The 13,726-nt window shown below is 50.5% G+C and overlaps 1 protein-coding gene across 1 annotated transcript in view; it reads right to left on the bottom strand.

The window, feature by feature from the left end:
• Positions 1 to 13,477, bottom strand: part of LOC144509110 (cytohesin-2-like) — a 57,021-nt gene extending 43,544 nt beyond the window's left edge. The window contains exon 1 of the mRNA XM_078237477.1: positions 13,344 to 13,477. Coding sequence (XP_078093603.1) covers positions 13,344 to 13,362 — 19 coding nt within the window. The 5' untranslated portion in view covers positions 13,363 to 13,477. The remainder of the gene's footprint in view (positions 1 to 13,343) is intronic.
• Positions 13,478 to 13,726: the final 249 nt, after the last annotated feature.

Raw genomic sequence — 13,726 nt, 5'->3', positions numbered from 1 at the left:
GACACTATGGGGCAATTTAACATGGCAATACTGTTCTATACAGTAAATGGCAGAACCCTTAAGCGTATTGATAGGTAAAGGGATCTGGGTGTACAGGTACACAGGTCACTGAAAGTGGCAATGCAGGTGGAGAAGGTAGTCAAGAAGGCATACGGCATGCTTGCCTTCTTTGGCTGGGGCATTGAGTTTAAAAACTGGCAAGTCATGTTGCAGCTTTATAGAACCTTAGTTAGGCCGCACTTGGAATATAGTGTTCAATTCTGGTCGCCACACTACCAGGAGGATGTGGAGACTTTGGAGAGGGTACAGAAAAGATTTACCAGGATGTTGCCTGGTATGGAGGGCATTAGCTATGAGGAGAGGTTGGAGAAACTTGGTTTGTTCTGACTGGAACGACGGAGGTTGAGGGGTGGCCTGATAGAAGTCTACAAGATTATGAGAAGCATGGACAGAGTGGATAGTCAGAAGCTTTTTCCCAGGGTGGAAGAGTCAATTACTAGGGGGCACAGGTTTAAGGTGCGAGGGGCAAGGTTTAAAGGAGATATACGAGGCAGATCTTTTACACAGAGAGTGGTGGGTGCCTGGAACTCGTTGCCGGGGGAGGTAGTGGAAGCGGATACGGTAGTGGCTTTTAAGGGGCATCTGGACAAATACATGAATAGGATGGGAATAGAGGGATATGGTCCCCAGAAGGGTAGGGGGTTTTAGTTCAGTCGGACAGCATGGTCGGTGCAGGCTTGGAGGGCCGAAGGGCCTGTTCCTGTGCTGTAATTTTCTTTGTTCTTTGTTCTTTTCTTTGTTCTTTGTTCAATTTAGCTTGGCCAATCGTGGATGTGCAGTCATTCTGTAAGTGATCTGGTGTCCCAGCCGGATTCTTGACGAGAGATATTTGGACAAATTTCATCCTGTTGGTCGGCCCCACTCCCGCTGGGAGTCCCGAAGCCATGGGAGCAAAATTAGGCCATTCGGCCCATCGAGTCTCCTCCTTCTTATGCGTCCACTCGGATGTCCACACAGGCAATGTCCCTTCTCAACGAGACCATTTTGCACGCAAGTTGCAACGCGGATGTCAGAAGAGGAGTGTCCCAGAGACAACTGCATCCCCTCCCCCATCCCCTCCCCCACACTCCCCTCCGACTGGCGGAGAGTCTCTTCGACGGACGTGACACCCACCTACTTCGGTTATATTTATCAGGCATGCTAATGCGACTTCCTCTACTGCACAGGAATAAAGACTCTGATGATTTTGAGAGATAACATCTGGTCAACAGAATCGCGCTGAATATCAAACAATCGCTCAGAGCCCAGCAGAGCAGGAGGTTGAGAGATATCAACCCTGCGGTTTGGTGGTTTCAATGTGTAATGCGACGGAGGAGGTGGAAACATGTTCCAACTTGGTTCCTGACAACAACAACCCCCGGGTGCTCTCGTTTAGGAATCTCTAGCCCCTCTACACCCCCTCCACCCCCTTCCCCCTCCCACCACCCCACCCAGCACAAAGAACAACTCTCCCCAAACAACCAGGCCCACAGAAGAGGGAAAAATCTGAGGGATCGCGGGGTTCAATTCATAGAATCACACAATCCCTACAGTACAGAGGTGACCATTCGGCCCATCGAGCCTGCACCGACAGCAATCCCACTCCAGCCCCTATCCCCGTAACTCCATGTATTTACCATGGCTAATCCACCTAATTTAAACATCTTTGGACACTGAGGGGGCAATTTAGCATGGAAATCCACCCAACCTGCACATCTTTGGAGTGTGGGAGGAAACCCGAGCACCCGGAGGAAACCCACGCAGACACGGGGAGAACGTGCAGACTCGGCACAGACGGTGACCCAAGCCGGGAATCGAACCCGGGTCCCTGGTGCTGTGAGGCAGCAGCGCTAACCCACTGTGCCACCGTTGCCTGGACATTGTGAGCTGGGACCCGGTGGGCCACTTGTCACCCACTGACCGCAGTGTGAACGTTGTAGCGCGGTATTGAGGGAGTGCTGCGCTGCCAGAGGCACTGTCCTTCGGATGCGACGTTAAGTCGAAGCCCCCCCTTCACGCTGTAAAAGACCCCCTGGCTCCTATTTGGGTGGCACGGTGGCACAGTGGTTAGCACTGCTGCCACACGGTGCCAGGGACCTGTGTTCAATTCCGGCCTCGGGTCACTGTCTGTGCGGAGTCTGCACATTCTCCCCAAATCTGCGTGGGTTTCCTCCGAGTGCTCCAGTTTCCTCCCACAGTCCGAAAGATGTACTGGTTAGGGCGCATTGGCCATGCTAAATTGCCCCTTAGTGTCGAAAACTTTGTAGGTTAGGGCAATAGCGGGTAAAATTGGGGTTACAGGGATAGGGCTGGGGTGGGCCTGCTACCATCAGACTTTTGAATGGACCTACCTTGCACTAAGTTGATCTTTCTCTACACCCTAGCTATGACTGTAACACTACATTCTGCACCCTCTTGTTTCCTTCTCTATGAATGGTATGCTCCGTAGTCCAAAGATGTGCAGGTTAGCTGGATTGGCCAAGGGAAATGTATGGGGTTACAGGGATAGGGCGAAGGGCAGAGGGTCTGGGTGAGATGCTCTGTCAGAGAGTCGGTGCACACAAGATGGGCCAAATTTGATTTGATTTGATTTGGTTTATTACTGTCACATGCAGTCACGGGCATTCAGCCTTGGATCTTCAGGTAAGCGTTCTCCAAGGCGGCCTTCACGACACACGACAGCGCAGAGTCGCTGAGCAGAAACTGATAGCCAAGTTCCGCACACATGAGGACAGCCTAAACCGGGATGTTGGATTTATGTCACATTATCAGTAACCCCCACAGCCTGCCTCCTGGGCTTGTAGAATCTCACTAGCTGTTCTGTCTGGAGACAATACACATCTCTTTAACCTGTGTTTAATGTTCCCTCCACCCACATTGTCTGAACCTTTAAGACCTGGCTGGCTGTAGGATTCGCATTCTAATCAGTATTCTGTAACTTGATTTTGTCTGTTTGCACTGTTTGAGAGCACATTTCCACTCCATCTGACGAAGGAGCAGCACTCCGAAAGCTTATGGTATTTGCTACCAAATAAACCTGTTGGACTTTAACCTGGTGTTGTTAAAACTCTTACATGTATTAACATACAGTGAAAAGTATTGTTTCTTACGCGCTATGCAGAGCATACCATTCATAGAGAAAGAAACGAGAGAGTGCAGAATGTAGTGTTACAGTCATAGCTCGGGTGTAGAGAAAGATCAACTTAATGCGAGGTAGGTCCATTCAAAAGTCTGCTGGCGGCAGGGAAGAAGCTGTCCTTGAGTCGGTCGGTACGTGACCTCAGACTTCTGCATCTTTTTCCCAACGGAAGAAGGTGGAAGAGAGAATGTCCGGGGTGTGTGGGCCTTGATTATGCTGGCTGCTTTGCCGAGGCAGCAGGAAGTGTATGGATGGAAACGGCCTCTTCTGCACTGCAGGGCTCCATGACTTGCTATTGACTCAAAGTCCAGCTGCAGAGAGGCTGGTTGGGAGTAGGGTCCTCAGGTGGGCAGAGTTGCAGTTCTTCCGTCGGGAAAAAGATACAAAAGTCTGAGGTCACGTACCAACCGACTCAAGAACAGCTTCTTCCCTGCTGCCGTCAGGCTTTAGAATGGACCCACTTTGTATTAAGTTGATCTTTCTCTACACCCTAGCTATGACTGTAACACTACATTCTGCACCCTCTCCTTTCCTTCTCTATGAATGGTATGTTTTGTCTGTATAGCGTGCAAGAAACAATACTTCTCACTGTATGTTAATACATGTGACAATAATAAATCAAATCAAATCAAGGGAGGCTTCTGGCACATTGCCCGCCAGGGGTGTGGCAAAGGCCGGTGTTTCCCTGCTAGAGGGACATAGAGCCCGACAGGATTTTCCCCTTGAATATACAGAGTGCGCACAGACACTGAAGCAAACAGACACAACGAAAAGACATCAGTGTGGTGAACCATAGTTGGTTACCACTATGAGTGCTGAGCCATGGATGGTCAGCACTATGGGTGTTTGTAGATATGTTACTGTTGTCACTGTTGGGGTTAGGGTTGGGCTGTTCTACCTGTTGATATTGTTCTGCGGTACACTCCAGTTGGCTCCGCCTACCTGGGGAGGTATAAAGGTCACTGCACTGCCTGGTGACCCTTTAGTCTGGGATTGTATTGTATATAGTGTGCTCCATTCTTGTTAGTAATAAAAGCCTTTATTTCCCGGGTACAATCTAGCCTCCCGAGTGATTTAATCGCGCATCAATCAGCTGTCCTTAAAGTACAACCAAACCTCCGTTAGGAAGTGTGCGCCAACAATAACGTTTCCCTGGAACCAGAGTAAGATCAGTACTTCTTAATGTTACGTTCCCCGCCACTGTGTTTAGGTGCTCCCAACATCTGCAGCAGGGATGTTGGGAGCACCTAAACACCAGGGGAGAAGCAACTAAAAACCAGAGGAAAAGGCTGCTAATGGCTGTCCATAGACAGAATAAAGGGTGTGAATGGCCAAACGGCAGAGAAGCTGAAACCTCTTAGCCTTTCCCCTGGTTTCTGTGGCAACGAATCATCTTTCATTCCCTCCCCCTGCAGTATAAATATCTCACACTTGCTACTCCTTTTAGCTTTGACAAAGGGTCATCTGGACTCGAAACGTCAGCTCTTTTCTCTCCTTACAGATGCTGCCAGACCCGCTGAGATTTTCCAGCATCTTCTCTTTTGGTTTATTCAGTCATAACCTGCTCACGGACACCCAGTTTGGGTTCTGCCAGTGTCCCTAAACTCGTGACCTCAATACAGCCTTGGTTCAAACAAAGAGCTGAACTCCAGAGGTGAGGTGAGAGTGACTGCCCCCTGACACCAAGGCAGCATTTGACCGAGTGTGGCATCCAGGAGCCCGAGCAAAACTGGAGTCACTGAGAATCAGGGGGAAAACTCTCCACTGGTTGGAGTCATTCCTGGCACAAAGGAAGATGGTTGTTGTGGTTGAGGCCAGTCATAGAATCCCTACAGTGCAGAAGGAGGCCATTCAACCCATCGAGTCTGCACCGACCACAATCCCAACCAGGCCCTATTCTCGTAACCCTACTTATTTACCCTACTAACCTCCTGACACTAAGGGACAATTTAGCATGGCCAATCAACCTAGCTCGCACATCTTTGGACTGTGGGAGGAAGCTGGAGCACCCGGAGGAAACCCACGCAGACACGGGGAGAATGTGCAGACTCCACACAGACAGTGACCCAAGCCAGGAATTGAACCCGGGTCCCTGGCGCTGTGAGGTAGCAGTGCCAGCCACTGTGCCACCGTGCCGCCCCAATCATCTCAGTTGTCTTTGATGTCTTTGACGGGAGTCGTCTGGAACTTTGAGGCCTGGAGGGTCCCGGCTTAGTTTGGGTCTCTTGAACCGGGGAGGGTGCCCCCTCTGTAGTCCCAGAGGCTGATGGGCTTTCAGACAATGGGGAATCGAAATGGCAGATAGCCTCAAAATTCCCGAGTGGAGGTCCCAGGCGTATCTGCCTGACGCCCTCCCTCCATTTGAATGCCCAAAGTGCCCCCTCCCTGACTCCGGCAGGGAAAGGGGCACTTGGAAGAGGTTTGGGAGTTCCCCCTCTCTCATGGCCACTGCAAAACCCTGGCTACAGCGATGGAGCGGAGACTGTGAGCAGATCCGGCAGAAACCGGGTACACTTCAGATACCATCCTTTTCTGCACCCTCTCCTGTGACTCCACATCCCTTTTATAAGATTATATTCATTTGTGGGACATGGGCGTCGCTGGCTGGGCCAGCATTTATTGCCCATCCCTAACTGCCCCTTGAGAAGGTGGTGGTGAGCTGCCTTCTTGAATCGCTGCAGTCCCTGAGGTGTAGGTACACCCACAGTGCTGTTAGGGAGGGAGTTCCTAGGATTTTGACCCAGCGACTGTGAAGGAACGGCGATATATTTCCAAGTCAGGTTGGTGAGGGTTTGGAGGGGAACTTGCAGGTGGTGGTGTTCCCATGTATCTGCTGCCCTTGTCCTTCTAGATGGAAGCGGTCATAAATTATCATCGAATCCCTCCAGTGCAGAAGGAGGCCATTCGGCCCATCGAATCTGCACCGACTACAATCCCACCCAGGTCCTATTCCTGTAACCCCACATATGCTAATCCCCCTGACACTAAGGGGCAATTTAGCATGGCCCATCCGCCGAACCTACACATCTTTGGACACAAAGGGGCAATTTAGCATGGCCAATCCACCTAACCTACACATCTTTGGACACTAAGGGGCAATTTAGCTTGGCCAATCCACCTAACCTACACATCTTTGGACACTAAGGGGCAATTTAGCATGGCCAATCCACCTAACCCACACATCTTTGGACACTAAGGGGCAATTTAGCACGGCCAATCCACCGAACCTACACATCTTTAGACACTGAGGGGCAATTTAGCATGGAACGAGCTGCCAGAGGTAGTAGTAGGGGGCAGGTACAATTTTGTACAATTTTGTCTTTTAAAAAGCATGTAGATAGTTACATGGGTAAGATGGGTATAGAGGGATATGGGCCAAATGCGGGCAATTGGAATTAGCTTCGGGGTTTTTAAAAAAAGGGCGGCATGGACAAGTTGGGCCGAAGGGCCTGTTTCCATGCTGTAAACCTCTATGACTCTATGTGACTCCAGAGCTACAGCAATGTGGTTGACTCTTAACTGCCCTCTGACCTTGCAAGCTACTCAGCTCAAGGGCAATTAGGGATGGGCAACAAATGCTGGCCCAGCCAGCGACGCCCATGTCCCAAGAACTTTGGTGATGCGACTTGAAGGGTGAGAAAGCTCTTTTGGGGGCAGCACGGTAGCACAGTGGGTTAGCACTGCTGCCTCACAGCGCCAGGGCCCCGGGTTCAATTCCGGGCCTCAGATCACTGTCTGTGTGGAGTTTGCACATTCTCCCCGTGTCTGCGTGGGTTTCCTCCGGGTGCTCCGGTTTCCTCCCACAGTCCAAAGATGTGCGGGTTAGGTGGATTGGCCATGCTAAATTGCCCCTTAGTGTCAGGGGGCTAGCTAGGGTAAATGCATGGGGTTATGGAGATAGGGCCTGGTTGGGATTGTGGTCGGTGCAGACTCGATGGGCCGAATGGCCTCCTTCTGCACTGTAGGGATGCTATGAAAGAGAGCCAAACAAGAGACTTTAGGGTCACATGACTGACATCGGAGGGCTAAGCTCAGGGCCTGAAATGCGGACAATAAGGTATCTCAGATTTGAAAGGAGGTGACTAGAAAGGAGAATTCCCTGAACACTGGAATCTAAATGGAGAATGGGCTGTCATTGCTACTTAATGACAGCAGGAGATGGGGTGAGTGATTAAAGGCAAGAAAAGGATATGGGCCCTGACAATATTCCAGCAATGGAAGATTTGTGCTCCAGAACTAGCCGTGCCCCAAGCCAAGCTGTTCCAGGACAGACACAACACTGGCACCTAACCAGCAATGAGGAAACTCGCCCAGCTAAACCCTGTACACAAAAAGCAAAACAAATCCAACCCGGCCAATTATTGCCCAAGTCGGCTTACGTTAACACTGCAATGAAGTTACTGTGAAAATCCCCTAGTCGCCACACTCCTGTTCGGGTAGACTGAGGGAGAATTTAGCATGGCCAATGCACCAAAGTCCACTCAAAAGTCTGACAGCAGCAGGGAAGAAGCTGTTCTCGAGTCGGTTGGTACGCGACCTCAGGAAGCAAAAACTAAAATGATTTAAGAATTGGGTGACCAATAGGAAGTCTTGAATTGGTGAGCCAATTGGCCTACCTCTGCCTCCGTCTCCAAGAGCCTGAGATCAACCTGCTACTAAATGTAATTCTCGCTCTTCCAATCTCCCCACTCCTCTGGTCCCTGTCTATCCACAAACTGTCCACAGCTTAATTTGTGTGAGAGTCCCCTTGCCCCCCCCTTTTAAACGGCACGGTGGCACAGTGGTTAGCACTGCGGCCTCACAGCACCAGGGACCCAGGTTCGATTCCTGACTTGGGTCACTGTCTGTGCGGAGTCTACACGTTCTCCCCATGTCTGCGTGGGTTTCCTCCGGGTGCTCCGGTTTCCTCCCACAGTCCGAAAGACATGTTGGTTATAGGTGCATTAGCCATGCTAAATTCTCCCTCAGTGTACCCGAACAGGCGCCGGATTGTGGCGACTAGGGGATTTTTACAGTAACTTCACTGCAGTGTTAATGTAAGCCTACTTGTGACACTAATAAATAAACTAAACTAAAAAACTCCCTCAAGCCAACTATTCAGAATGTGTTAGCTTCCTGCATGAGGTGACTTGGGGTAAGTTTATTTTGTACCGTCTATTTTTATTTTGATGCTAGAGTAACAGCAACTCTCCGAGAAACGACAGAGCATCGTGAATAGACCCGTTACAAAATACTTTTGCACTCGAGGTGAGATTGAAGTGTTTTGGATTGACACGGGCTAATTTTATCGTACGTCACCAAGACAACGACATCTGCTCTGGCTCAGACACATCCATTGGCTGGATGAAGGAGTTGGCCACTGGGTCATGACCTCTTGGGCATCCCAAACCTCCGCAGTAAGGACACCCGGAAGCGAGATAAGGAGCTGACGGTCATCGATAAACCCACGGGGAGGCGATGACCTAGTGGTATCATCGCTAAACTATTAATCCAGAAACTCAGCTAATGTTCTGGGGACACGGGTTCGAATCCCACCACGGCAGATGGTGGAATTTGAATTCAATAAAAAAAATTTGGAATTAATAATCTACTGATGACCATGAAACTATTGCCGATTGTCAGAAAAACCCATCTGGTTCACTAATGTCCCTCTAGGGAAGGAAATCTGCCGTCCTTACCCTGGTCTGGCCTACATGTGACTCCAGAGCCAGTGTGGTTGACTCTCAACTGCCGCACAGAGGGAGTGCTGCACTAAGGGAGCGCTGCACTGAGTGAGTGCCGCACTGAGGTAACGTCATACTGAGGGAGCGCCGCACTGAGGGAGCGCTGCATTGAGGGAGCACCGCACTGAGTGAGTGCCGCACTGAGGGAGTGCCGCACTGAGGTAACGTCATACTGAGGGAGCGCCGCACTGAGGGAGTGCCGCACTGAGGTAACGTCATACTGAGGGAGCGCCGCACTGAGGGAGTGCCGCACTGAGGTAACGTCATACTGAGGGAGCGCCGCACTGAGGGAGCGCTGCATTGAGGGAGCACCGCACTGAGTGAGTGCCGCACTGAGATAACGCTATACTGAGGTAACGCCATACTGAGGGAGCGCTGCATTGAGGGAGCACTGCACTGAGAGGGTACCCCACTGAGGGAGCGCCGCGCTGAGGGAGGGCTGCACTGGGGGACTGCCTCACTGAGGAAGTGCCACACCGGGGGAGCGCCGCACTGTCAGAGGTGCAGATTGATGTTAAGTTAAGGTCCTATCTGAACTGATAACCTACCATCCCCATGTGTCCACTGTAATGTATCAATCAGATCTGCCCAAAGCTGATTAAATCCCAATTGATCTGAATCTTGTTTGGAGGACAGTGCTGCATTCAAAATAGCTGCTGCCTTTCCTCAAGTGATATCAAAGCTAGCTACAAGCAGTTTCTGGGTGCTCTGATGTGTTCCGTATCAATGCAAGAAATCTTTATTGTGTCTGCTGATATTCTGAGCGTTTTGCATCCAACCAAACAACTATAAACCCTGCGAGGAGTAACTCACCTCCTGACTCCCCTAAGCCTGTCCGCCATCTACAAGGCACAAGTCAGGAGTGTGATGGAATACTCCCCACTTGTCTGGATGGGCGCAGCTCCAACGACACTCAAGAAGCTCGACACCATCCAGGACAAAGCAGCCCCGCTTGATTGGCACCACATCTACAAACATCCACTCCCTCCACCACCGACGCTCAGTAGCAGCAGTGTGTACCATCTACAAGATGCACTGCAGCAATTCACCAAAGATCCTTAGACAGCACCTTCCAAACCCATGACCACTTCCATCTAGAAGGACAAGGGCAGCAGATACATGGGAGCACCACCACCTGCAAATTCCCTCCAAGCCACTCACCATCCCGACTTGGAAATATATCACCATTCCTTCGCTGTCGCTGGGTCAAAATCCCCCCCTAACAGCACTGTGGGTGTACCTACAGCCGGATCAGCTGGCGGGGGAATTCACAGATATCTTTAACCTCTCTTTACAACAATCTGAGGTCCCTATCTGCTTCAAGAAGACGACCATCTTTCCAGTACCTAAAAAAAACCAAGCAGCGTGCCTTAATGACTATCGGCTGGTGGTTCTGACATCCATCATTATGAAGTGCTTCGAAAGGCTAGTCATGGCACGAATCAATTCCAGCCTCCCGGACTGCCTGGACCCACTACAGTTTGCCTACCGCCGCAACAGGTCCACAGCAGACGCCATTTCCCTGGCCCTGCACTCAACCCTGGAATGCCTAGATAACAAGGAAGCCTACACCAGATTCCTATTTATTGATTACAGCTCAGCCTTCAATACTATTATTCCCACAAAACTCATCTCCAAACTCTGTGGCCTGGGCCTCGGCTCCTCCCTCTGCGACTGGATCCTGAACTTCCTAACCCACAGACCACAATCAGTAAGGATAGGCAACAACACCTCCTCCCCGATCATCCTCAACACCGGTGCCCCACAAGGCTGTGTTCTCAGCCCCCCACTATACTCCTTATACACCTATGACTGTGTGGCCAAATTCCCCTCCAATTCGATTTTCAAGTTTGCTGACGACACCACTGTAGTGGATTGGATCTCAAACAGTAATGAGACAAAGTACAGGAATGAGATAGAGAATCTGGTGAACTGGTGCGGCAACAATAATCTCTCCCTCCAATGTCAACAAAACGAAGGAGATTGTCATCGACTTCAGGAAGCGTAAAGGAGAACATGCCCCTGCCTACATCAACGGAGACGAAGTAGAAAGGATCGAGAGTTTCAAGTTTTTAGGTGTCCAGATCACCAACAACCTGTCCTGATCCCCCACATGCTGACACTATAGTTAAAAAAGCCCCACCAACGCCTCTACTTTCTCAGAAGACTAAGGAAATTTGGCATTTCCGCTATGACTCTCACCAACCTTTACAGATGCACCATAGAAAGCATCCTTTCCAAATATATCACGGCTTGGTATGGCTCCGGCTCTGCCCAAGACCGCAAGGAACTACAAAGGGTCGTTAATGTAGCCCAATCCATCACGCAAACCAGCCTCCCATCCATTGACTCTGTCTACACTTCCCTCGGCAAAGCAGCCAACATAATTAAGGACCCCACGCACCGCGAACATTCTCTCTTCCAACTTCTTCCTTCGGGAAAAAGATACAAAAGTCTGAGGTCACGTACCAACCGACTCAAGAACAGCTTCTTCCCTGCTGCTGTCAGACTTTTGAATGGACCTACCTCACATTAAGTTGATCTTTCTCTGCACCCCTAGCTATGACTGTAACACTACATTCTACACTCCCTCATATCTGACTCACTCAGGGCGGCACGGTAGCACAGTGGTTAGCACTGCTGCTTCACAGCTCCAGGGCCCCAGGTTCGATTCCCGGCTCGGGTCACTGTCTGTGTGGAGTTTGCACATTCTCCTCGTGTCTGCGTGGGTTTTCTCCGGGTGCTCCGGTTTCCTCCCACAGTCCAAAGATGTGCGGGTTAGGTTGATTGGCCAGGTTAAAAATTGCCCCTTAGAGTCCTGGGATGCGTAGGTTAGAGGGATTAGCGGGTAAAATATGTGGGGGTAGGGCCTGGGTGGGATTGTGGTCGGTGCAGACCCGATGGGCCGAATGGCCTCCTTCTGCACTGTAGGGTTTCTATGATTTCTATGATTTCCTTCTCTATGAATGGTATGCTTTGTCTGTATCGTGCACAAGAAACAATACTTTTCACTGTATGTTAATACATGTGACAATAATAAATCAAATCAAATCAAAATCAAATCAAACCTACACCTCAGGGGCAGTACCCTCCGCATTCAAAACCGGGCACACAGCTGGCCCCCTGGGCTCTGCCTGCTCCCCTGATGTACATTGGACCCCCAACTCTTTCCACGCACATTTGTTAGCGCTGCTGCCTCACAGCGCCAGGGACCCGGGTTCGAATCCCAGCCCCGGGTCACTGTCTGTGTGGAGTCTGCACGTTCTCCCCGTGTCTGCGTGGGTATCCTCCGGGTGCTCCGGTTTCCTCCCACAGTCCAAAGATGTGCGGGTTAGGTGGATTGGCCGTGCTAAATTGTCCCTTAGTGTCAGGGGGATGAGCAGGATAAATATGTGGGGTTACGGAGATAAGGCCTGGGTGGGATTGTGGTTGGTACAGGTTTGATGGGCTGAATGGCCTCATTCTGTACTGCAGGGATTCTATTCCATGATTCTTTAGCTGCAGTCTCAGACGGCAGTGCAACTACATGGTGCATCGCTCCTGGGACTCACCAGGCAGGATTTTACAGTCCAGCTCGACCTGAGACTGGAAAATCCTGCCTGAGGTCAACGGGCCTTCCCATTGTCCGCTCCTCACCCACTCCGATTCCCGTGGCGAGCGGGGCGGTAGAATTCCGGTGTGCCTATTTCCCACCTGACATTCCCCGCAACCAAACCCCCCCTGCTGAGGTCAGCTGTGCCTGCTATTTGAGGGGGGGTGTAAACCCTGGGTGTTGAACATAAGAACCTAAGAACTAGGAGCAGGAGTAGGCCACCTGGCCCCTCGAGCCTGCTCCGCTATTCAATAGGATCATGGCTGATCTTTTCGTGGACTCAGTTCCACTTACCCGCCCGCTCACCATAACCCTCAATTCCTTCACTGTTCAAAAATTTATCTATCCTTGCCTTAAAAACATTCAATGAGGTAGCCTCAACTGCTTCACTGGGCAGGGAATTCCACACATTCACAACCCTTTGTGTGAAGAATTCCTTCTCAACTCAGTCCTAAATCTGCTTCTCCTTATTTTGAGGCTATGCCCCCTAGTTCTAGTTCCACCTGTCAGTGGAAACAACCTCCCTGCTTCTATCTTATCTATTCCCTTCATAATCTTTTTAAGATCTCCCCTCATTCGTCTGAATTTCAATGAGTGTAGCCCCAGTCTCCTCATAAGCCAACGCTCTCAACTCTGGAATCGATCTAGTGAATCTCCTCTGCACCCCCTCCAGTGCCAGTATATCCTTTCTCAAGTAAGGAGACCAAAACTGTACATAGCACTCCAGGTGTGGCCTCACTTTGGGCTTGGGGTCTTTCTGTCTCGGTCACAGCCCGAGGGGGCAGAACACCTCACCTGGCCCGACCAACAACAGAAGCAGCAGGTCAGCGACAATAAAAACTTTACTTACTCTCTTGGCCACCCTCCATTCTTTGCAAAGTTGTTCAGTTTGCAGTTCCGTGCCAATGTGCGATAATCGGACAGCAATGGTGACTGGACAAGAACTCCCAGTGTGACACCGTCCCTGAGAGATAGAGAGAGAGAGAATGTCCCCTTCATGTGTTGCAAGGTTTGACTTGCACTGGTCCTCAAACACTCTGTTCATATCCACTTCCTCTCGAGGCTGTTAAAGTTCAGGCCTATTTCTCAACGATTACCATAAACCTCTGAATTGAGCTAAATACAGATTGCCATAGCGTCAGCGGCTGAAGAGGGAACTGTGCAAACAGAAAAGAGAACCACGGATGTGTTAAAGATGCCTGGGCTGAATTTAATTCAAAGTGCAGAGCGGAT

The sequence above is a fragment of the Mustelus asterias genome, chromosome 21, assembly GCF_964213995.1.
Source record: "Mustelus asterias chromosome 21, sMusAst1.hap1.1, whole genome shotgun sequence".
NCBI lineage: Eukaryota > Metazoa > Chordata > Chondrichthyes > Carcharhiniformes > Triakidae > Mustelus > Mustelus asterias.
Note: the sequence above shows the minus strand (reverse complement) of the source record. Positions and strands in the feature narration are given on the sequence as shown.